The sequence below is a fragment of the Crinia signifera genome, chromosome 4 (genome assembly GCF_055691185.1).
Source record: "Crinia signifera chromosome 4, ASM5569118v1, whole genome shotgun sequence".
Taxonomy (NCBI): Eukaryota; Metazoa; Chordata; class Amphibia; order Anura; family Myobatrachidae; genus Crinia; species Crinia signifera.
In genome coordinates this window covers 113,202,267-113,228,622 of record NC_139220.1, presented here as the reverse complement: position 1 = coordinate 113,228,622, position 26,356 = coordinate 113,202,267, and the positions used below count along the sequence as shown (strand labels likewise).

Sequence of the window (26,356 nt, the reverse complement as noted above, 5' to 3'; positions counted from 1 at the left end):
TCTGACACAGCCAGTGATGCAAGCGGGGAATTTGAAGGATTCGCCTTAAGCTCCTCTTCCTCCTCTGCTGATGAGGGACCCCCTCAAAGACGCCCCCGTAGAGCAGCTGAGACCCCCCCCCAAATGATTGATCCCGTATGGACCCCACCACCAGACAATTTTGAGCCCCAGGTTCCTGAGTTTTTGGCCATCCCAGGAATCCAATTTGATTCAGCAGGTCTCAGAGAAATTGACTTTTTCAAATTATTTTTCTCTGATGATTTTATAAATTTAATGGTGGACCAAAGTAATTTATATGCCCAGCAGTTTATTGCTCAAAACCCCACGTCATCATTTGCTAGGTGGACCCCTGTAGATGCAGTAGAGATGATGACGTTTTGGGGTCTGGTGTTACATATGGGCATAGTAAAAAAGCCAGAAATTAGGCAATATTGGAGTACAGATGTTCTGTACAGCACCCCATTTTACCGTATGGCCATGACTCGGGCTCGTTTTGAGATAATCCTTAAATTTTTACATTACACCGATAATACACTGTGCCCACCCAGAGATGATCCCACCTTTGACCGGCTATTCAAAGTCAGGCCGGTCATTGATCATTTCAGTGCCAAATTTGCAGAGATGTACATCCCTGAAAAATTTATTTGTATTGACGAGTCCCTTATACATTTTAAAGGAAGGGTTAAATTCCGCCAGTACCTTCCCAGTAAGAGGGCAAGGTATGGCATAAAAATGTATAAGCTGTGTGAAAGCACCTCAGGGTACACCCACAGGTTTAGGGTATATGAAGGGAAGGATTCAAGAATTGAACCGCCAGAATGCCCCCCCTCCCTCGTAGGTGTTAGTGGAAAAATTGTCTGGGATTTAGTGCACCCCTTCCTGGATAAAGGTTATCACCTCTATGTGGATAACTTTTACACTAGCATCCCCCTGTTTAAGGCCCTTGGTTCAAGAGGTACAGCAGCTTGCGGTACTGTGCGTAAGAACCAAAGAGGCCTCCCAAAAACGCACATTGCCCAAGTAATGAGAAGGGGTGAAAGCAGGGGAATATGTGTGGCAGTCCACCACTGGTGTACTCTTGTGCCCCCAAAGAGATTTTAATTGTCAAAGCTGTTCAGAAGAAAACCTCCTTTGCTTGTGGAAGCTGCAGGGCTATGAGGGGTTAACAGACTAAGCTAGTGTCCCAGCTCCCCTCTACGTGTGACAGGAAGCTGGGAGGTCAGAGGTGATCCCAGCAGCAGTGTGAGAGAGACAAGTGTGCAGAGAGGAGAGAAGAGAAAGCCCTGTGAAATACAGCATCAGTGTGGAGCTGCAGAACCCAGTGTCAGAGAGTAAAGGAGTGTAAGAGGAAGGTGAAGAAGGCTGCTGTCCCAAGTGTGAGAAGAAACAGGAAGACAGAGAGAGAGAGAGAGAGAGAGAGAGCACACTGGAGCACCCAGCCAGCAGAGGAACCAGCAACACCCAAGGTACTGATTCAGCCTCCCTGTGGCAGCATCTGCAGTGCACCCTTGTAATACCCAGGAGGGTCATCCCATATCACCTGTTTACAACCCACATACAGAGAGGGGTTGTTGCTTCAAGCCACAGCATTAGCTGCTTGTCAAGAATAGGGGACCCCTAGAGCCAGAGCGGGGACAGCACCTGTGAGACTCTCACTGTAAAAGCCAGCCATGTACTGAGGCTATGTCTGCAGCCTGTTTTGCAGCTACCAACAGGAGGTTGCCCCAAGGTAATCTGCCTGCCCATGTGTTCAGAGGACTGTTTTACATTAGTGTGCACACTATTATAGGGACTGTATACATGTGAGGACCTGTCGACGAGGGACCATTGTTTGAGCAGTGACTGGTTATCCGTGACAGAGTATATTGTTTACTGCTAATAATTTGCATTAAGTTCTGTGAAGTGTTGAAATTGATTGCCGATTAGAGAGTGAAGATAGATAGAAATAAGAAGCATCACCTGGCGGATGTCAGTTAGAACCGCCATAGACTATTTGAGGTTAGCATACTGAGTGATTGTTGTTATATTTGATGCTTTATGGTGAATGTTATTATGCTGAGTATTTCTTATTGTTATTTGCTATTGAAACTTTACAGCGACCAATGAGTGTGTTTTTAGTAAAATAAATTACTGTCGCTGCTAACTGTTAGAGGTATTGCTTTTGTGGGTCTCCTTGGGTTGTGCCATTCCCTGCCACAAATTCTTCCAGAGAAGAGGTCCGAAGCTGCCGAAGCCGTCAAGTCCAGAATCAGGTACGCCATCTTGCATCACACTGTTACAGGGGCACTGTCACACTTGGCGTCTACGAACAGGATTGCACAAGACCCCTGTGAACGGCAAGATGTGGTGATCGCAGTACATAGAACCGCTGGAGATGCGAAGAACTGCCACTCCACCAGCCCAAGCCAATCAGAACTCGATTGGGGCCATCATCGAAGCGATGACCGAAATGACTAGGATGATCCGTGAGATGCGTCAGGAATGGGCGGAGGATGAAAAGGAAAGACAGCAACGTGAAGGTGGCAGAAGGCATAGATGGCAACAGAATCGCCAATGGAGGTCGGAACGACTACACAGTGACCAAGCCGATGTATGCCCACAGACTGTGAGATGGCACGGGAGAAGAGGTCCACCGGCAGTGTTCCAGAACACGTCAAGAGCATCCGGTGTAACGCAGATGACTGATAGGCCGCGAACCGGCCCAAGAAGGATCACAGGTCGTGTCCTGTGGTTTGATGTGCCACGCGGATATGGATTCATTAAGCGCGCAGACACTGGCCATAGCGTGTATGTCCACTATACCGCCATCCAGCATGCCAACCCCCAAAACAGCTTCCGGAGCCTGAGCAACGGTGAGGCTGTAGAATTTGAATTGACAAGCGGGAAGAAAGGCACCAAGGCCGCCAACGTGACTGGACCGAATGGAACACCGGTGCTACGTAACAGACGCACCCCAGCACACTATCCAAGTCATAGAGAGCCCCAACCGTACTACCAGCAAGAGTACAGCCACAGCGGAAGTAGAGCTGAACTGAGGGAAGTAAATGGCGAGAGTGACCGATTTAATGCCAACCCTCCTCGACCAGGACAGATGCCCCGCCCACCAGAACCTGACATCACGAGGTCAAGCAAGAAACCGGTCGTGCGGAGTGAGGCAGTCCATCAGAACTGGCAAGAAGCGACCAGGCCTCAACTTCCAGAGCCGACGCGGGAGTATGTGCCCAGGATGGATGATGCCGGTTACCGAGCGGCGAACCTAGGGCCAAGAAATGTCAGAATGGCTGAACCGGAGAGAAACCCCAAAATTGTGGTCCATATGGCCGTGACAGAGACCGTGGAGCCATCAGAAGTGGAACCAGCTATACCGTTGCCTGAACCCAAGGCCAAGATAGAAACAGCAGAGAGAGATGAAAAGGCAGAGACCTGTTTCATCAATGGGAAGCCTGTAAAGGACGGCGAGTACACGACCATCTCCGGGGAAGAATTTGCCTTCCAGATACAGCAGGCGATTCTGCGATCCAAGAGGCAAGATCGAGAGGCGAGACGTGCTTAAGTGCCGGTCGTATGCCGTGAGAGTGGGCGCCATCCATGGACGTCGATGAAGCACCTGGACCGCAGAGGGATGGGAGACCTGTGGCGGAGGGATGGTTGACCCGGGGAGCCCACATTAGATATCAGGTGATAGGGAGTAATTTGTCATGTGTATTTGTGTGAAAGGTAAGGAAGAACAGTTTGCAATTGTTTTGTTTGCCATTGACATGTTTATTGACAGGACTTTGTCCGGGACTTATTGCCTCTGGTTAAGTTGCCTGCGGACAGGCAAATTTCCAGCAGGGAGGTGTGTGGCAGTCCACCACTGGTGTACTTTTGTGCCCCCAAAGAGATTTTAATTGTCAAAGCTGTTCAGAAGAAAACCTCCTTTGCTTGTGGAAGCTGCAGGGCTATGAGGGGTTAACAGACTAAGCTAGTGTCCCAGCTCCCCTCTACGTGTGACAGGAAGCTGGGAGGTCAGAGGTGATCCCAGCAGCAGTGTGAGAGAGACAAGTGTGCAGAGAGGAGAGAAGAGAAAGCCCTGTGAAATACAGCATCAGTGTGGAGCTGCAGAACCCAGTGTCAGAGAGTAAAGGAGTGTAAGAGGAAGGTGAAGAAGGCTGCTGTCCCAAGTGTGAGAAGAAACAGGAAGACAGACAGAGAGAGAGAGAGAGAGAGAGAGCACACTGGAGCACCCAGCCAGCAGAGGAACCAGCAACACCCAAGGTACTGATTCAGTCTCCCTGTGGCAGCATCTGCAGTGCACCCTTGTAATACCCAGGAGGGTCATCCCATATCACCTGTTTACAACCCACATACAGAGAGGGGTTGTTGCTTCAAGCCACAGCATTAGCTGCTTGTCAAGAATAGGGGACCCCTAGAGCCAGAGCGGGGACAGCACCTGTGAGACTCTCACTGTAAAAGCCAGCCATGTACTGAGGCTATGTCTGCAGCCTGTTTTGCAGCTACCAACAGGAGGTTGCCCCAAGGTAATCTGCCTGCCCATGTGTTCAGAGGACTGTTTTACATTAGTGTGCACACTATTATAGGGACTGTATACATGTGAGGACCTGTCGACGAGGGACCATTGTTTGAGCAGTGACTGGTTATCCGTGACAGAGTATATTGTTTATTGCTAATAATTTGCATTAAGTTCTGTGAAGTGTTGAAATTGATTGCCGATTAGAGAGTGAAGATAGATAGAAATAAGAAGCATCACCTGGCGGATGTCAGTTAGAACCGCCATAGACTATTTGAGGTTAGCATACTGAGTGATTGTTGTTTTATTTGATGCTTTATGGTGAATGTTATTATGCTGAGTATTTCTTATTGTTATTTGCTATTGAAACTTTACAGCGACCAATGAGTGTGTTTTTAGTAAAATAAATTACTGTCGCTGCTAACTGTTAGAGGTATTGCTTTTGTGGGTCTCCTTGGGTTGTGCCATTCCCTGCCACAAATTCTTCCAGAGAAGAGATCCGAAGCTGCCGAAGCCGTCAAGTCCAGAATCAGGTACGCCATCTTGCATCACACTGTTACAGGGGCACTGTCACATATGCACCGAAAATATGTTGTTGGTCAAATATAAGGACAAGAGGGATGTCCTTATACTGACAACAATTCATGGAGACAGTACCACCTCCATCCCTGTACGAGGTACCAGTACCCACACCTCAAAACCTAATTGTATCCTAGATTACAATAGGTACATGGGCGGAGTGGATCTTTCAGATCAGGGACTGAAGCCGTACAGTGCCCTGCGGAAAACAAAAATCTGGTACAAGAAGCTGGCCGTGTATATCATCCAGATGGCACTGTATAACGCTTACGTGCTATTCCGTTCTACCAGCCAGAGGGGGACATTTATGCACTTTCAAGAGGAAGTCATAAAGGGCCTAATATTTGGGAACCAGCAGGCAGAGGGCCCCAGTACTTCTAGTACTGGCCCCCGTATTGTACCAGGGCAGCATTTTCCTAACGAAATCCCCTCCACTGCAAGAAAGGGCAGGACACAAAAAAGGTGCAAAGTTTGCTATAAAAAGGGAATAAGAAAGGAAACTATTTTCCACTGTGAAACTTGCCCCGACAAACCCGGCCTATGTATAAAGGAGTGTTTTAAAATATACCACACATCTATGGATTATTAGGTTCATCATTTCACCGTGCTTCGGGGGTCTTGCTAATGCCACATAGCACCCACCATTCATTCCACCAGAATCTGAGCTGCAAAATCCAAAAATCACTCCTTCCCTTCTGAGTCCTGCCATGCACCCAACTGGTATTTTTTGGTCACATATGAGGCATTGCCATACTCGGGAGAAATTGGGGCACAGATTTTGGGGTGCTTTTTCTCCTTCATACCTTCTGAAAATGAAAAATTTTGAGCCAGAACTGCATTTTTGTGTAAAAAAATGTAATTTTTCATTTTCACTGCCCAGTTGTATCAAAATTGGTGAAACCCCTGGGGGTTTGAAATGTACACTATACCCCTAGATGAATTCCCTGAGGGGTGTAGTTTGCAAAATGGGGTCACTTGTGGGGGGTTCCACTGTATTGGTGCTTTGGGGGTCTTGCTAATGCGACATAGCACCCACCAACATTCCACCAGAATCTGTGCTGCAAAATCCAAATATCACTCCTTCCCTTCTGAGTCCTGCCATGCACCCAACTGGTATTTTTTGGTCACATATGAGGCATTGCCATACTCGGGAGAAATTGGGGCACAGATTTTGGGGTGCTTTTTCTCCTTCATACCTTCTGAAAATGAAAAATTTTGAGCCAGAACTGCATTTTTGTGTAAAAAAATGTAATTTTTCATTTTCACTGCCCAGTTGTATCAAAATTGGTGAAACCCCTGGGGGTTTGAAATGTACACTATACCCCTAGTTGAATTCCCTGAGGGGTGTAGTTTGCAAAATGGGGTCACTTGTGGGGGGGTTCCACTGTATTGGTGCTTTGGGGGTCTTGCTAATGCGACATAGCACCCACCAACATTCCACCAGAATCTGTGCTGCAAAATCCAAATATCACTCCTTCCCTTCTGAGTCCTGCCACTATTTGGTCACACATGAGGCATTGCCGTACTCGGGAGAAATTGGGGCACAGATTTTGGGGTGCTTTTTCTCCTTCATACCTTCTGAAAATGAAAAATTTTGAGCCAGAACTGCATTTTTGTGTAAAAAAATTAATTTTTCATTTTCACTGCCCAGTTGTATCAAAATTGGTGAAACCCCTGGGGGTTTGAAATGTACACTATACCCCTAGATGAATTCCCTGAGGGGTGTAGTTTGCAAAATGGGGTCACTTGTGGGGGGGTTCCACTGTATTGGTGCTTGGGGGGTCTTGCTAATGCGACATAGCACCCACCAACATTCCACCAGAATCTGAGCTGCAAAATCCAAAAATCACTCCTTCCCTTCTGAGTCCTGCCATGCACCCAAATGGTATTTTTTGGTCACATGTGAGGCATTGCCGTACTCGGGAGAAATTGGGGCACAGATATTGGGGTGCTTTTTCTCCTTCATACCTTCTGAAAATGAAAAATTTTGAGCCAGAACTGCATTTTTGTGTAAAAAAATGTAATTTTTCATTTTCACTGCCCAGTTGAATCAAAATTGGTGAAACCCCTGGGGGTTTGAAATGTACACTATACCCCTAGATGAATTCCCTGAGGGGTGTAGTTTGCAAAATGGGGTCACTTGTGGGGGGGTTCCACTGTATTGGTGCTTGGGGGGTCTTGCTATTGCGACATTTCCACCAGAATCTGAGCTGCAAAATCCAAAAATCACTCCTTCCCTTCTGAGTCCTGCCATGCACCCAAATGGTATTTTTTGGTCACATGTGAGGCATTGCCGTACTCGGGAGAAATTGGGGCACAGATTTTGGGGTGCTTTGTCTCCTTCATTCCTTGTGAAAATGAAAAATTTTGAGCCAGAACTGCATTTTTGTGTAAAAAATTTAATTTTTCATTTTCACTGCCCAGTTGTACCACAATTGGTGAAACCCCTGGGGGTTTGAAATGTACACTATACCCCTAGATGAATTCCCTGAGGGGTGTAGTTTGCAAAATGGGGTCACTTGTGGGGGGGTTCCTAAATTTTAGCATCTTATGGTGCCTAGAAACCTACATGGTGCCTAAAAAATAATCTCATAAAAAGGAGGCTCCAAAATCAAGTAGGTGCTCCTTCTATTATGAAGCCTGTGGTTTGGTCAACGTGCACACTAGGGCCACATATAGGATATTTATGAAAACAAAAGAATTGGGGGAATCAATTTTTAGTCACATTTCTCTAGTAAAATCTACTGTGTTCCTTAGAAAAATGTATTAAAATTGCAAATCTGCAAAAAAAATGAAATTTTGAAATTTCACCTACACTTTGTTTTAATTCCTGTGAAACACCTAAAGGGTTAACAAACTTCCAAAATGCTGTTTTGAATACTGTGAGGGGTGCAGTTTTTGAAATGGCATCATTTATGGGGGTGTCTCACATACAAGTCCCTCAAAGTCACATCAGAACTGAACTGGTCCCTAAAAAAATCAGTGTTTGAAATTTTCTTGAAAATTTGAGAATTTGCTATTCATATTGTAAGCCTCCTAGTGTCCCAAAAAATTAAAAGGAAGTTGAAATAATGATGGAAACATAAAGTAGACATATGGTCTATGTTAGTTATTAACTATTTTGAGTGGTATGATTATTTGTCTCACAAGCAGAAAATTTAACATTTTGCAAATTGCTAAATTTTCCATTTTTTTACGACATATTGGTATTTTTCACAAAAAAACACAGACTGTATCGACCCAAATTTACCACTAATTTGAAGTACAATGTGTCACGAGAAAACAATCTCAAAATCACTGGGATAAGTAAAAGCAAAAAAAAGTTATCCCCACTTAAGTGATACATGTCAGATTTGAAAAAAAGGGCTCTGTCAGGAAGGCAAAAACTGGCTGTGTCAGGAAGGGGTTAAAGCCGCAGTCAATATCCCAGCAGTGGACTCGCTACATGCTGAGCAATGACAGGTCACTCCTGGTCACTCTACATAGAAATGAATGGGGATGCACTGATTGGTCAGAGTGTGGACGCACATTCCCTTTCAGTTTCCGTTTTGTGTAGTGTTTCTGGACATACTGTAGAATACAAGCAGCACACACTATTATATTATATACTTTATGTTTAATTTGTCAGGATTCTGGTCTAATTAACACCTCATTTATTTCTAGATTTGTTTCTCACAAAGTATAGTGCAATTATGGAATCTCATAGATCTGTGTTATATAATGAAACATATGCTAGAAATTGTGGCCCCTTCTAAATAAGGGGGTTATTCAGACCTGATCGCTGCTGTGCGAATTTGCAAGCTGATAAATGATTAAATGACCGCATGCACCCAGGCCACACCACGCGTGCGCTAGGCACACAGCGTCAAGAATCAGCTACCTTTATTCTCAACCCAGCCGCAGTTTGATTGACAGGAAGCCTTTGCTTTGGGGTGGTAACCGGACATTTTTTGGGGAGTGTTAGGAAAAACACAGGTACTGTATGCCCAGGTGTTTTTAGGAAGCGTCTGTGATGGCAGCTCTGGCCTCATTCAGCCTGTATCTGTTGCAGAGTTGTGGAAAGGTCAGATTTACACACACTTGTCGAGACTGAGAAAATCATTCGATGGTGAGTGAATTGCAAATGGATTTGCAGCTGGACAATCTATTGGGGATATTTTACGAGCTATTTGTGGACAGGGCAGGATTACACTCTGGCAGGGCAGTGGCTATCTGATCACAAAGACAAATTAAAACTATTAAATTAGCGCTAATGGTGTTCCCAGAAAAGAAATCCGTGTGGAATGTCACAAAGAAATCAAAGGTAATGTCACCAATGATGATCCCATGTAGGATAGGTTTTCCAAAGTTTAAATCCTTTGCTAACCACGTCCTCTCAGTGGTGGCAGGTATATGTAATGACACAATGAAAGAATAATAGTGCGTAACTTTAAAAACAGGTAGGTTTAATATAGTTGTGCACTTACAATTTGGATGATGGTAAAAGCATATGATAAAAACGCTCAATGCAAACTGCGGTCACAGAAATAAGTCCAAGGTGCAGAGTCCCTCCAGATCCGGATACTGGGAGAGGCTGAAGCCCTGGATCCCGCAAGTGAGTCCTGTGGTAGTGTCCGCAAAGTTCCCCCGTCTGGAGCTGACTAACTTGCTCAAAGGTGAGGCACAGAGACCAGCATGTGTGCTGCATGCAATGCTTGTAACGGCTGTCAAAGCTGATGGTAAGGTATGGTTGATGGGATTGCCAACTGCAGAATCCAATTTGAAATGGTTGCTCAGCGTTTATGAGGGGGGGGGGGGGTGTTTGAAAAAAAATGAACACCCCTGGGGTCTTGACACGTTTCTTTGCTCTCAATATTGAGGTGGTTTCCTCAGAATTTTTTATCTGATCACAGGCAGCAGCAATTGCGCACAGCAGCGATCAGCTCTGACAAACCCCCTACATTTTATGTGTATCAAGTGATGATATTTTATACAAAGTCCATTCAAGTACATACAGGAAACTGAAGAGATTATACAGCAGTGTCTGTGTCAAAGCAATCCACTTACAATTAAGCTCCTTTCAGCAGGTCACTAAGTTTGAAATGTTCTATCTCATGTAAAAACACAGATAACACAGATGAATCAAGTTTGTCATCACTTCCAGAACAGGTTTGCTAGCTAATCAGCCACTCTCCAGGCACAGGAAGGAACTGATTGCCACTGATGTTTTCAGAGTTGGTCTCTAGCACAATACGATAAGGACAGGACAGCAGAAACAATGGCCGTGCCAGACTTCATTCTCAGAAAGAAGAGGAAAAGTTGGTAGGGGCCAGATCTCAGCCATCATTACATGCAGGTGAGAGGAATTGTTACTAAACCTATTGAAATATGTTTTCTATATTCTCTTAACAATGTCAGTAGCAGTAGCCAGAGGCGTAGGGAGGGCGGAGCAGATGCTCCGGGCACTGATGGGGAGCAGGGCGCCGCCCCCCTCCAAAAATGAGCTGGAGTCCTGCAATCAATAATTCACACACTAAGAGCAGCGGGCACCGTGTGTCGGGGGCTGCCCTGCCCGGTGCCTGCCTGCCCTGCTCACCCGGTCCCTGCCGCCGCCAAACCGATGACGTCATGAACATCACAGTGACTCACTTCTCCCTGGCCCAGAAATAAGGAAGACTCCTCCCAGTCCCCTGCCAATGCTACACAGACTTACTCCCTCCTCCCTGGCTGCAGCAGCGTCATCATCCTAGCCAAGTGCTGGCTGTAGCCTGGAGGAGGAGGAAGTTTTCTGCTACCGCGCTGCCCTGCTGTGCTGTATAGAGATGTACAAAGATGGCTGTAAAAACAACCCCAATGGGCGCTGTAGTGGTTTGTATTGTGAAGCTGCTACTAACAAAATGGATTGAGGGTCCCTTTAAGGAAAGAACAAAAAATACACAAAAATAGTAGCGCTAGACAATGATAAAATTTCACAATTTAACATATAAAGTGCACATACAGTTTTTAAAATATTTGCACCAGCACCTCATAAACAACTGTCTACAACAGGGTCCATTCCTAGTATGCCGCCTAATTTCCTGAAAACAGAGTCTCCTTATGGTAAGGAAGTTGGAATATAGTTACCGCAATGGTAGTCCAAAAGTGGGTTACTCCTTTTTGGATTGCAGGTCAGCAGTGTCCATCAATTGGTATTAGGGAGATATGACTCCAGATTTTCATATAAGCGGTTTCCTTAAGGATGATATAACACTCCGGTGGCGGCTGGTCTGGATCCTGGGTTGGCAGAATGATGACAGATGGATGGGTAGCTGGATGGGTAGCTGGTGCATTGGTGGCTGATCCGTTTCGCTGCATCAAAGTGCAGCTTTATCAAAGGATGAAGGATCCTTTGATAAAGCTGTACTTTGATGCAGCGAAACTCGTCAGCCACCACTGCACCAGCTACCCATCCAGCTACCCATCCATCTGTCATCATTCTGCCAACCCAGGATCCAGACCAGCCGCCACCGGAGTGTTATATCATCCTTAAGGAAACCGCTTATATGAAAATCTGGAGTCATATCTCCCTAATACCAATTGATGGACACTGCTGACATGCAATCCAAAAAGGAGTAATCCACTTTTGGACTACCATTGCGGTAACTACATTCCAACTTCCTTACCATAAGGAGACTCTGTTTTCCGGAAATTAGGCGGCATACTAGGAATGGACCATGTTGTATAGAGTTGTAGCCTGCCACATCTTTGCAGGGGCTGGCAATTATATTGCCAGCCTCCACCATATATGATAAAAATCAATTCACTAATACTCATTGACCTGGAGCTTGTAGTGCCAATCCCCATCCATACATGTCCGGGGGATGTCCTATCTGGAGTGGCTGTGGCAGATGTCACTGGGGAGGTGGGGAGGGAAAGATTGTTGCCTCAACATATGGGCCATTTCGGTTTAAACCCGATAACTATCAAAAGCAGAGCATTTAGTGCAAGTTTGCAATCATAGTGTAAAAATTCCTAAATCACTTGTTTCGGGTCCCTAATCCAACTGTTACTCTCTTTTTCATTGCTAAATTCTCCATATCCTGTTATTGTGTTTCAAGTACAGTATATGTGACTGAGGGGCAGATTTATTAAGCTCGGTGAAGTGATAAAGTGCTGTTTGAATGTAATTCCTTATCATCACTCTCTGGGCGGGATGTATTAACATACATCGCCGCCCTTCGCACTGCAGCCGCCGCGATGCTGCCGCATATGTACTAACATATGCTGCCAGCATCGGGTTGCGGTGACGGAGACCCCCGTGATACCTGTAATGTGGGCTGCGGGGGTCTCCGTCACCTCCCAGCGGCTGGCAGCGTCCCCCTGCGTCTCCTCCTCCCCCCTGAAGCCGGATGTCCTCCCGGCTGTCACACCAGGGGGAGGAGGAGATTTTGGAGGATGGGAGGGGGGGGGCGCGCAGACGTCGTACGGCGTGAGGCGAAAGAAGCCCATAGTCTTTTATAGGGTATCGCCACCCAGGGGGTGGCAATACCCAGCCTTGCGATAACGGAGCGGACGGGGATTGATACATAGGAAAATGCCGTAAAACGGGGGGTTTACGGCATTTTCCCTTTAGTAAATCTCGCCCTCTGACACTTGACATCGCCTGGTGAACTTAAACATTCTGCTTGATCTGATTATTATGCTGTTACTACTGATTTGTCTGTTTTGCTCTTCTGCTGTCTGGATTTATTCAATGGATCACTGGACAGGACACAGTTCCCAGGCCAACGTGTTCTACCTATCTACTTTGCTGCAGTATGCACGTGTGACAGAGCATCTCTGCTAAGGGTTAGCACCCAAAACTAACATTAGGAGAAGCAAATCTGAAACTTACCCATACAATCAGGTCCCCAAAACCCAGGGCAACACTTTGGCTGAAGTGCTTCCATTGTACACATATGTCGACAACCAGGTAGTGAGAGAGAGTATGATCTTATTTCCAGAAAATACCTTAAAAGAAAGATACAAATAGCATTAGCTAATGTGAATAATTTGAGTTAAAAACTATCTTCTGGGCTGAACGGAGGGTTCAATTACTAAGGGACCAACCAGAGTATAAAAAGCATGTTTGGCAATGTCAAAGTTTCAAAAAGGAACTCAAAATTATACTGATGACTATTTAATCATTATCAATATTATTCAAATACATAGTTGGCAGGAAATGTACTGGATCACGGTGGTATTATTTAACTAAGTGATCAGCTAATTCATTATACAGTAGGAGCATTATTCCTAAATGTGATCTATTTAAACATAGTCATGACCATTTTTGAGATGTATTAATAGCCTTGTCTCTTTGTGCTATCATTGGGAACACTTGTGTGTGCATGGGACTTGCCAAGGTGATGACTACTGCAAAAAGAGAGAGACTACATTTTTCAAATGTCTACAGAAATACAGAAAGGCTGTACAGTGAGTGATATAGTATAGCCAATAAGTATGTAGGTAAGGTGCAGCCCGTCAATTACTGAGAAAAAGCAATATGCTAACGCTTTGTACTTTATGAAGAGAAGCTGGGTTCTAAGGGGTAGATTTATTAAGCTTAGTAAAGTGATAAAGTGTCTGGTTTTTATCACCGCCCAATCAGCTCTTACCTGTCATTTTTTAAACCAAGCCTGTAACTTCACAGTTAGGAGCTGATTGGCCGGTGATAAAAACCAGATACTTTATCACTTCACTGAGCTTAATAAATCTGCCCCTAATTGTGTAATATATTTTGCCAATATGTTTTATGGAATATTTATAGAACAGAAATTCAATATACAGGATTTATAAATAGTATCTATTTTTTTCTTCTAAGGTGCAGGGTGGATTACTCGTGGTGTTGAATGTTTGGGTAAAGTTCTAGGTGTTACATATGTAAAGTATTTTCTCTGTGTTAAACCTGCAGGTAGTGCACACTATGCCATAGATTCTGTGTAAAGTGCCCGAATTCATGGCTTTTTATACGCATTAAGCTCCAGAGCGTGAATTTAATGTGGTGTTCACCATGTAGTTCCTGGGCTTCTAGGAAAAATCCATGTTGAGTGCACACTCTCTGATTTAGGGGATTATTCTGTTTGCAAAGGCACAATAACTCTAATGGACAAAACCATGTGCAGTGCAGGTGGGGCTGATGTAACATGTGCAGAAAGACTTCTGAAGAAACCGTCAGATTAAGAGGACGGAGAAACCGGTTAAGAGCTATTCCCCCACGAGGCCAAGTGCCTGAATTTGGACCTCTATATCCTGTCGCTGTCTGCGTAAAATAAGGAACCTGTCCCTGCAACCATCTGGCATGATTTTACTTACAGCGCTACAAAGCCAAAGACGGTGAATGCTGTTGTACACCTGCCCGGGACAGAGGTAGCTATATCTTCAAAGACTGAGTTGCTTGTTTCCCTGCAGCGTCTTCCCTCAGCTGGGTGTGTGCGGTCGGCTCCCTGACGCAGTGAGCTGGTCTCAATACTGCGGTCAGGTTGGAAGGATATAAACAGCAAATATACTACCCAAAGTACTTTCCTACAATAATTTTCTGGACTGCTCACTATCCTTATGGAGATCACTAATTGAGTGAGACTTACAGCGACAGTGAATAGGGTCCCTCACCTTACTGAACTTCTTATTTCTGACCATCATTATTTCCCCACGTGTAGCATTTAATACACCTAACCAAACTACCCCGAAGTGAAGGGGATTTATCTGGACTGAATTTATTCCTACCAACTAAATTCAAAAATCTGGAATCAGTATATTTCTGTGGAAGTATCAAAATCCGGCTATTGGTGGTTATGCAAAATATGGTCTTTTGAAGTTTACTGTATCGGTTACGATTGGCAAAGTGATACTATTTTATTTTATATGTATTCATTGATTATTTAAAGATGTATGTATTCATGTTTACTATATGTGTATTTTATTAACATTGTGTGTGTTATAGATTTTAGAAACATTTAATTCTGAGTATTTCCTGCGCTCTCTAGATAAGAGTTTCTCTTTCTTCTATGTGCAGAAAGAGTTAGATTTGGGTGTTTTCTTGTTTCTGTGCAGGGTAAATACTGGCTGCTTTATTTTGACACTGCAATATAGATATCAGTTTGAAATACAAACCCCACCCAAATCTTACTCTCTCTGCACATGTTTCATCAGCCCCACCTGCAGTGCATATGGTTTTGTCCATTAGAGAGTGATTGTGCCTTTGCGAGTGAACCAGAATGCATGGGGAGGCAGCACTTAATTGAATAGGTCCGGGCTAATTGAATATGCCCCCTTGTGATCATGCAGATTCTGTGTTTGTGTTCACACAAATCAGTAGTTCTCATAGTATTTATCTGAAGTAGAACAGGATAACATTACTTACCAACACATTAAAGCAATTTGTAGATATAATAAAGAAAATGGTACTTGTGTATTTTGGCGGCACCCATCGCATCGCATACCATAAGGCATACGATGGTATGTGATGCGACGCGATATCGCGCGATATTGTACAATGCTATACAATTTTAAAATTGTATGGCATTGTATATGGCATTCAATGCCATACAATGCGATGCGATGCGATTAAACATTGTATAAGCACCCTAATGGGTGCTTACAATGTTAAATGCACCCCCCCGCCACCCCCCCCCACTATAAACGTCAACCCGAAGCGTGGTGAGCGCAGTGAGCCCGCGAGGGGCAGTGGTACGCGTCCTCCGACCTTTTCATACCCCCACTATCCACGTCGGCGTGGAGTTGAGAATAGAAAGTGTGGCGAGCGCAGCGAGCCACCAAGCCCGAAGCGTGGCGAGCGGACGCGGATACCTGTGAAGGCCGCGAGGGGACTCCAATACCTGTGAAGGTATCCGCGTCCCCTCGCGGGGCTCGCCACGCTTCGGGCTCGGTGGCTCTCTGCGCTCATCACACTTTCTATTCTCAACTCCAGGCCGACGTGGATAGTGGGGGTATGAAAAGGTCGGAGGACGCTTACCGCCGCCCCTCGCGGGCTCGCTGCGCTCGCCACGCTTCGGGTTCACGTTTATAGTGGGGGGGGGGGGGGTGGCGTGGGGGTGCATTTAACATTGTAAGCACCCATTACGATGCTCAAAAGCACCCTTTAGGGTGCTTATACAATCTTTCATCGTATAGAGGGCAAAAATCGCGTCGCATCGCATCGCATGCCATCGGGTGCATGGCATACGATGCGATGCGATTAAAACATCGCATGATGGGAATCGGGGGCGCCGCTATAATACACAAGTACCAAGAAAATATTTCATGACCTATTAATGTAATATGAATAATTTTGAGTGACATAGTAAAATAGAATTACCGGCAGTCTCTTACACCACTCCCACTGCTGACTTTCTCAAAGCCATCCGAACAATTGATAGCAGAATTTAAAGCACATGAGACACATTCTGTTCTGGATGTAATTTTTTGTTTTTCATCACACCTATTTTTTACCTGTAGTAGGAAATACAATTAATAAATTAATACAAATATATTTTCAATTTATATGTTTTTCATTTTCAGTATAAAAATTCTAAATAATACATTTTCAAGGGGACACATAAGTAGCAGTAACAAGGGAGTAAGCAAGTTATTAAAGCTGCAGAGATAGAAACATGTGAACAGATATTCATGGCAGATAAGAACCACTTGGCCCATACACTACTAAGCGATTACTTTGGTCATCTTGTTTTTCTCTCTCTATACGTTCTCTTTCGGTGCGCTCATTAGCTCTTTTGACAATATCATCGTTATGCGGATGAAACTCAAATCTACCTTTTCTCCCCTAAACTCTTAATTCGTATTTCCAACTTTCTCCCCTTGGATATCCCATCATTTTCTTAAACTTAACATGCTTAAAGCCCCGTACACACAGGGCGATTTCAGGCACCTCTCACAAACCTGCCATTTTCATCTCAAATATATATTCAGGATCAGACCCTTTCTCTCCCAAGATTCTACCAAGAACCTTATCCACTCTCTGGTCATCTCAAGATTGAACTGCTGACAAATGCTTCTCTACTCTTTGATCTATCCTCAATGCTGCTGACAGACTCATCTTCCTCACCACTCTACTACATCCACCTCTCTTTTAGTACCTCTTCACTGGCTCCCCTTCCAATTCAAGCTTATCACACTCACTTACAAAGCCCTCCCACTTACATTTCTGACCTTATTTCCTGTACACTCCCGTCCATCCTCTTCGTTCCGCTAATGCCTCTCCTGTCTATTGATTACCTGTTTATATACCCTGTAACTGTCCTATATTGTCTTGCTTATTTGTTTATGTACTCTACAACTGGGCACTGTGGATCCCTTGTGGCAACATTTAAATAAAGTATAATAATAATAATTGTAAAAATCAGCCAACTAGCTGGTCAGTTGGTACAACATCCATGAAGTGTGTGGGCAAATGATAATCTGCCATTTATGTGATAGCAGGAGAGATAAAAATTATGATTTCTCCCTACTATTTGGGTAATTATTATTTCAGTGTATGGGGAAAGTTGGCCACTTTCCTTCCACCTGAACAATCATATGTCAGATATAGGAGGACGCTGACTTCCTACAGGGTTGTTTCAGGTCAATGAATAGGAATTGTTATTTAAAGCATAAGGCAATATTAAAGGTGGGACAAAAGAACACAAAACGCGGCTCTGCGCTAGTTAAGCAGGTGCATCAATGTCTGAATAAGGATATCACAATTATTTACACCAAATATATTACATTTATTGAAGAAATATATAGCTTTTTAGTAACAATACTAATATTTCCCAAACAGTAATAAAATCAACATCTATATTTTATACATATGAAGTTCTTGTATGTATATAAATATCTATATATATAGATCTATCTATCTATCTATCTATCTCTCTATCTATCTCTCTCTATATATATATATATATATATATATATATCATTTTATCGAGATGGAGCGGCAGTTTATATCTGTCTACAGTCTTACTTCACTGAGTGCCGCTCCATCTCGATGAAATTGTATTTGGCGTTTACCCCTAACGACTATTGGTGAGGGCACCAGGACAAGTTGAGCGCGAAGTGTGCAGCCTAATTGGACTATATATATATATATATATATATATATATATATATATATATATAATCATACATAAACTGTTATAATTAATATCAGATATTTATGTTTGAGATGTGCAGATCCGCACTTAAATCATCTTAGTATGAATGTCCTTTATAATTTTATTTATTCAGTGTGGTAACAGAAATGTCACTGATCCTTATACAACATAGGTGCATACTGAGTAGTCAAGCATATGATATTATTATAATTATTATTATTATTATCCACCGCTCTCTGACTGATGATACTCGATACACAGACACCACTGACAGAAGGTCTGTCCTGTTTTTATATAAAACATCAGTTGGAAAGCGATATATATATATATATGTCCTGAGAATACGATGTTTTGATTATACATTGGATCTATGGTCAGATTTATCCGTTGGCTTTACCCACCTTGGGTCCTCACCATGCGAAATACCAGTAACATACTGATAACCCCTGATGAAGTCCCGGTAGGGACGAAACGCGTAGGGTGTTTTCAGGAAAATTGGCTCTAAGCGGTATCAAACACAGGACCATTCAAAGTGAAAATCTTGTACGAAATACTATCGTTTTTTATTATTTTTATTGTTGGAAAAAATAAATTTTATATATTTTTTGTGAAATCCTTGGTGAAACTTCCATCAGCGCACTTCTATACTTTTTCTTTTTACTCCCTATTCTGTACCTCTATTAACAGCGAGGAACTTAGAAGTGCAGCTATCTACACAGCGCAGGGAAGGACACAACCCCCTGATATATATATATATATATATATGTAATCCTTATATGCCGGCACTCCAAGACAGCTTGATCCGGTGCACTCTCCAAACATAAGATACAGTTCCACAAGAGAAAAGGCACACGGACACCAGTCATCAGTTTCAAATAGATGTATTGGGCATAGCACTATCTAGCGCTTTCGGGGACACCACCCCGTCTTCAGGATAATTGCCCTGCACAAACAAGTGACCAAACAGTGCTCCCCATCCCCCAGACAAGCACAGACATGAATAAAACAACATACAAATACAATACATTAATATTTGTATGTTGTTTTATTCATGTTTGTGCTTGTCTGCCCACATTAGGTGGAGAGCTGGCGATCCAGCGCAATTGAGAAGCCCTGACACGTATCAGGACGGACAGTGGAAGGCGGAAGCAGGCTGTGGAACGCAAGATGCGTTCCACTTGCGACTTCCGGTTAGACACAGGAAGTACTGGAGATTGTCTCAGGGATCCCGGCACTGTGATGTCCACGCTCCCGCGTTTGGACAGGTGAGTAATCAGATGTTTGCTATTTATTGTGTGGGGGGAGGGGGAGCACTGTTTGGTCACTTGTTTGTGCAGGGCAGTTATCCTGAAGACGGGGTGGTGTCCCCGAAAGCGCTAGATAGTGCTATGCCCAATACATCTATTTGAAACTGATGACTGGTGTCCGTGTGCCTTTTCTCTTGTGGAACTGTATATATATATATATATATATATATATATATATATATATATATATATATATACATAGATTTATAATCATACATAAACTATTATAATGAATATCAGATATTTATGTTTGAGATGTGCAGATCCGCACTTAAATCATCTTAGTATAATTTTATTTATTCAGTGTGGTAACAGAAATGTCACTGATCCTTATACAACATAGGTGCATACTGAGTAGTCAATCATATGATATTATTATTATTATAATAAATCATATATATATATGTATATATGTATATGTATAGCGCATACATATTCCGCAGCGCTATACAGAGAATATTTGAACATTCACATCAGTCTCTGCCCCAGTGGAGCTTACAATCTATATTCCCTACCACATACACACACATACACATTCTAAGGTTAAATCTGTTGGAAGCCAATTAACCTACCTGTATATTTTTTGGATTGTGGGAGGAAACCGGAGTACCCGGAGGAAACCAACGCAAGCACGGGGAGAATATACAAATTCCTTACAGTTGGTGGAATTTAAACCCATAACCTCATTGCTATGAGGCAGTAAGGCTAACCATTAAAACGTCCGATAGATATATATGAGACTGATATCACATGTCCTAAATTGGAGGACCAAAAAAGAGAAGTGAATGAGGGGCAGCTATTTAACCCCTTGCTGTTTATTGTGCCGTTCGTAAAAGGTCAATTGCAGTACACGGCCATTTTTTACCTTTTGAATTTGTGTTTTATGAATTCTTAATAAATGTATTTAAAAATGCTGCACTATGCAGTGTCCTCTCTGTTATTTCATTTGGAGGTTATTGGGGATATAAATAGGGCTGGAAAAATAGAGAATACTAACAACATCAAGCTCAAAAGTGCAACTGTAAATATATGACCAAACAGAGGAGCGATTTATACTTATTTTTCTTTTTGTATTGCTCTAGCCTCTAAGTGGTTGGTTAAGCATTTATTTTGTATGAAGCGGCCCTCCAGAGTGTGAGTGCAGTGGATTAACCTTGTTAAATTCAGGTATCTGTAGGACATCTCTGTGTCTTCCAGGAGCTACTGTAATGGAAGTGGAAGAGCACCATGGGGATAGCACAGTAGTGTACTTCATATTTCAACAAGGTCAGGGTCATGAAAACAGATTCAGAAGCTAAATTCCGGATCACAATCATGGGTTTACAACACAGACAAGCCAATACTGGTATGCCATAATCCAATAGCAAAGAATAATAATGCTGGATATGGGATTCTGATACTATTGTACTTTGTAGTGTTCAAGGACTTAGGGGGGGGGAGGTGCATACAATATGGCGAGAGATAAAAGTGGAGCGATAAAGGGTCTGATTTTTCAAGGACTTTTATCATACTCAACCAGTATCAGACTGGGGCATGAAGGGCCCACCTGAGGAGTACAGTGGAAGGGGCCCATGTTTAGTGTGTGGCCAGTCACCACAGAGGTTTCAATTAACAACCAAGTTAATACAGCAATGCACTGTAGAAATACACCATATCCCTGTGCAGTATAAGGTAACCTGTATAATACACAATCCAAGTGCACAGTCTGTAACTTGATCCCTAGAAGAGGAGGAGGTGGGGCAGCATCTAATTATTCAGCATCTAGTTATTGAAGTAGAAGCCATAACCTCACCTGTTAGGCTTAGGCAAATCTAGAATTATGGTAATGGGTGGTCCCAGATCCAGACACAACAGAAGGGGGACCTTTGCGCGGCATAAAGGGGGCATGACATTGTGGGAAGGAGGCGTGGCATCACAAAAAGGGGTGTGTTATTACACTTTAGACCAGGCATGTCCAACCTGCGGCCCTCCAGCTGCATGTCCAACCTGCGGCCCTCCAGCTGCACATCCCAGCATGCCTTGCCATAGTTTTAGCATTCCCTAATAGCAAAACTATGGCAAAGCATGTTGGGATGTGTAGTTTCACAACATCTGGAGGGCCACAGGTTGGACATGCCTGCTTTAGACCATACACAGTAATGCCCATTACACATATTTAGCAAACTCCGTAACACCCATTACACATAAAGCCACACGCCGTAATGCCAATTACACATAAGGCCACACACCATAATGCCCATTACACATTGTGCCACACATCATGATGCCCATTACATACTATATAACAAACCGTAATGCCCATTACATATTTGCCACGTAAGTGCTGCTTACCTACGTGCTCATTGCTAGGGGGTTCTTGCTTGATGGCACCATAGTACCCATTACACATGATGCCACACACCATAGTACCCATTACACATGATGCCGCACACCATAGTACCATTCATTTTGTTTTTGTACCTGTTCACAATAATTCTGCATTATAAAAATATAAAAATAATTTCTGTATGAGCCTCTTCCCATGAGTGGTGATGTTAGGTGTGGTAAACAAGGTGGTGTAGTTATACATATCATTAAATAATTAATATCAAACTTATACCAAGTTGTGCCCCGACAAAGAGAGTCATCCTTTTTTCTTCCTTGTGTGAGTACAGTAATTTATGACTCGCGGGAGCACCACCAACCAGAGACATTGTTGGGACGTGGCAGGTCCATTTACATTGAGTATGTTGGTTAAGAATGTGTATTATGCTAATAGATAGTCTGTGCTAGTCCCTCGTTCCCTTTTAGCTGATAAAAGCAGCCTGAAATTGGAGACCACAATACTGACCATCTTTCATAAATCTTGACATCAGGCCTTTTTATCAGCCAAAAATGCATGCAGTGTTAGTTGGATACCCCCATAATAGTGTGGTGCGTTTTTATAAAAAGTCAAATTGTGATTATTTAGGTACATTGCTCATGTATTCCTAACAGGTGAAATTGACATAAACTACATACTTATAAATGTGGTGTTCTTTTATTCCTCATAGTCACTTCAAACAATGACATATGTGATTATCTAATTTGCAAGTCAGATTTTGTCACCACACTGTGCAGGACTATTAGTTTATAAACAAGTGTAAGAATAATGATTAGTGTTAATGAAAATAATTTATACTGTTCTTCAATGTCTCACTAAAGATGGCATCTGGCTCTGCATGTCCAGTTAGATCTATTTGATACACACTATAGCTAAAAAATGACAATGGCAATGTGGTATATTTACTAAAAGGACCTAGAGTACACCCAGGGAGAACACAGCTCAGCTCAGCGATGAGCAATCTATCATCAGGGCCAATGTTCTCACCGGAGATTAACTAGATTTATCCAGCATGCTGGATATTAATTGCCGGGTGATAGCGACGAGTGGGGCCACACATCGTAGGGGCCACACATCGCTATTTCTATGGCCCCTACACATAGAGCAATGTAGGGGCATCTTCTAAGTGATCTATGAGATCGCTTAGAAATGCCCTGAAATCGCCCCATTTGTAGGCCCTAATAAGCTTCTAGAAATGAAAAGTGGTGATGCTGCTCAAAGTACCCAATCAGATTCTAGCTATTATTTCTCTATTGCATCCTAGACAATGATAGACAAGATCTAATTGGTTGCTATTGGCAATGCTGTTTATTTGGATTGTGAGGGGACAATTATCAGGACTGGGAAAACTATATTTATAGCATAACACTTTTATTGGCAAGCTGCTCAATCAGAGGTAATGTCATTCAGGTGCCAACAGGGAGGGGTAAATCTGGTTAGGAAAAAAAAACAGTTTGTATCCCAATTGCACACTGAATGAGAAATATACATATAATAATTATTATTATATGTATATTTCTCATTCAGTGTAAATAAAACACAAAACTGTTTTTTTTTTCCTAACTATATTTATAGCATGTATAACTACAGTAGGAAAAGCATGTCAATTCTACAAGATGCGGAAAAACATTGATTAAAGCCAAGACTCCTGTTAAATTTAATTAGTACTGCGCTCATCTTTTTTTTTTTGCACAATCATCTGTAAAACACTGCAAATTGTCCTAATTGAATGTTGACGTATAGAGCGCAAGCTGACATTTTCTGTCTCTAACAAAATGGCAGCAGTGAGGAAGCAGATACTTGCAAACATTACATAGTATTTTCAGGCAAGGCCCATGTCCAACATTTAAGTAAAACATTTGTTCTGAACCAAAACAACCAATTACCTTTCACCTGTGTGGTAAGTGCAGTGATGGGCAGCCCAGCCAATAGCAAATGGAAATACACAGTTACAGTGCTCAGTGGTTGATGTACCGAGCTCTGAAAAGAGTGGAGAACCAATCAGCTTCTTCCTTGAAAAATGCTACCTCAAAGTTATTTGATTACTATGGGCAACTTCACCACTGGTCTACTTAATTACTGTCTGTGATGAATAATACACTAGTGTGTCTTTTCACATGCTATTGGCTGGAGTGAGCCAATGGAGTTTGGATTTGTGGTCATGAAGAAGGTGCATTAACATTGGCTGCTCAGCCTCAGAGTCATCATCTGAAACAGGATGTGTTCTAGTTCAAACCAAATTCGTAAAATATGCCACAATCATAACAATGTATCTTTGTATCTGCTGGGAAAACAATATCTTTTTTACAACACTTTAATCGAAAAAAGGATATACAGTATGTGTCAAATATAACTGTGCTATATAGGTTGTTTATTACATATATGATAAGGCTGCATTACCAGCAAGCATGCAGTTTTAGAATAATTCCATAAAATGTGTTATTCGTTGCACACAATAATGTAAATGTACAATTTTAAAATGATACTCAGACATTAGCAAAGTATGAAAACCAATAGTAAAAACTGTATCGGATGTCTGAGCTTCTGCCACCTATAGCCCTGATAAAATTAGTTTAATCACAGCCCACCCTGATTATCAGCACTGTGACATTCTGTGTGACCTGGCAGCAATTACAATATTAATGTAAAACAAAGCAGATTATACTTAACTAAATGAATTCCCATGCAATAAAACACAAATCATCATAGGAAATGCTCCCAGCTGTGTCTTACCTGTGGCGTATTGGACCCTGCACAAATGCTAAAGACACCCACAACTGTAGTCAGTATTAACGCCACTGTTCTTTTCTTCATGATGATGAAGTTATAATGATATCACTTGTGTGAGAAAGCATAAGAACGGCAGATAAGTCCAGTTATTTGCACTTCATTGCATGTTCTGTCTGTATGCCTGCTGTGTGTTTAAATAATTTCACTAACCCCAGTCCCACCTCTCTTTCCTGTGCAGGGGTAAACAGCTGAGCATTTGAAATCTGCCAGTCATAGGAAAACATGCAAGGTTTCACTATTTAATTTGTAAAAGGGACGCTTTGATACAAGCCAAATGGCAGGATATCCTAAATGAGTTGTGGGACAGAGAAATCGAGAAGCTGCTGACATCAGAGTCATCTGAACTTGTCTCACCACTGTGCATAACTTCCAGCTACAGATAAGATAAAGTAACAATGTTTGGCAGTCCTGTAACCCCTATTTTAGGACAGATAATCAGAAAACAATTAGAGTTGATAAGTATGATTACAGTCTTATGTGATCATACTTATGCAAGATAAAAAAAAGCCATCAATGACTTGCTTTAATATGATAAATCATGTACCGCTATTATATTTGTATGTATCCAGGGGCCACAATTTGTTAGCACTGGCTAGGACCCCACTTTGCCCTAGAGCACCCTGAGGGGTACATGTATGAAGCAGTGATAAGGAGGATAAGTGAGGCAGAGGAGAAATGGCCCATGGCAACCAATCAGCTGCTCTGTATAATTTTGTATGATGCAAATTATAGATGTTACCTAAGTGCTGATTGGTTGCCATGGGCCTCTTCTCCTCTGGCTCACTTCTCCTCCCTTATCACTGCTTCAAACATCTACCCCTATATTATTTGTGGGATAGGATCAACAAGATGGTGGAAACATACATAGAGATTATAAACCACAGTGCCGTGATAGCATCATTCTGTTCCTACAGGGTCAATCCATGTGGAGTGGTCCAGAGTCAGACCTGTTTGCTTGACCATTTTTAAAATTCTTTATTTTGTTGTGTGTGATGACCCCAGCAAGTTCGTAGTAGTCAGAAATCAGAAAGTAATCAATTACTTTATTATTATTTCTATTTACCTTCATATGAAGTTAGCGGCCATTTTTGTATAATGGCATATGACATTTTCTCCTGTTGCTGATGTTTGGAGGCAATGCAATATCTTAGCTCAGAAAGTCATAGAAAACTGAGGTAAAAGAACATTATTTTCAGCATATTTCAAACTACATTTTTGTCATGTAAGTATTTTCCTATCTCACGTCCTTATAATTGAAATTTAAGCGCAAATTTAATTGATTTGATTGATTTTTTTTTTCAGTAACAGCTACAGTATATACTTATAGATTTGCCAGACAAATTTTTAGTTATTGCAGCATCTTAAAATGTATTTGTCACCTAAATTGACCTCTAATATCTCTGTTGGGGGATGAAATGTCAAATTCACAGCATACACGGTAACCTATGAAGGGTAACACTAAAAACAAAGTTACACCAAGCTGAAAACCTTGGAAAACCCAAATATTATATGTAATTGCTCTGTAGGTAAATATTATTTTAAATAACCTACTACTTTTTTGTTTAATCAGAAAGTAAAGTAATGATTAACAGAGGCAGAAGTGGCTTGTTGTTCAATATTTCAGCCTTTGTTAATCACTATTTTACATTCTGACTAATAAAAATATAATATAAATGTATGATATTTTAATTAATATTTACATACTGAGGAATACATGTAA

General features: G+C 42.4%; 1 protein-coding gene across 1 annotated transcript in view; it reads right to left on the bottom strand.

Annotated features, from left to right (window-relative positions):
* LOC146074317 (stabilin-2-like) overlaps window positions 1-24,749 on the bottom strand; it is a 227,452-nt gene extending 202,703 nt beyond the window's left edge. Inside the window, exons 1-3 of the mRNA XM_083182260.1 lie at window positions 24,580-24,749; window positions 16,401-16,534; window positions 12,942-13,057 (exon numbers count right to left, since the gene is read on the bottom strand). Of these exons, the coding sequence (XP_083038386.1) occupies window positions 12,942-13,057; window positions 16,401-16,534; window positions 24,580-24,660 (331 nt within the window). The 5' untranslated portion in view covers window positions 24,661-24,749. The remainder of the gene's footprint in view (window positions 1-12,941; window positions 13,058-16,400; window positions 16,535-24,579) is intronic.
* Window positions 24,750-26,356: the final 1,607 nt, after the last annotated feature.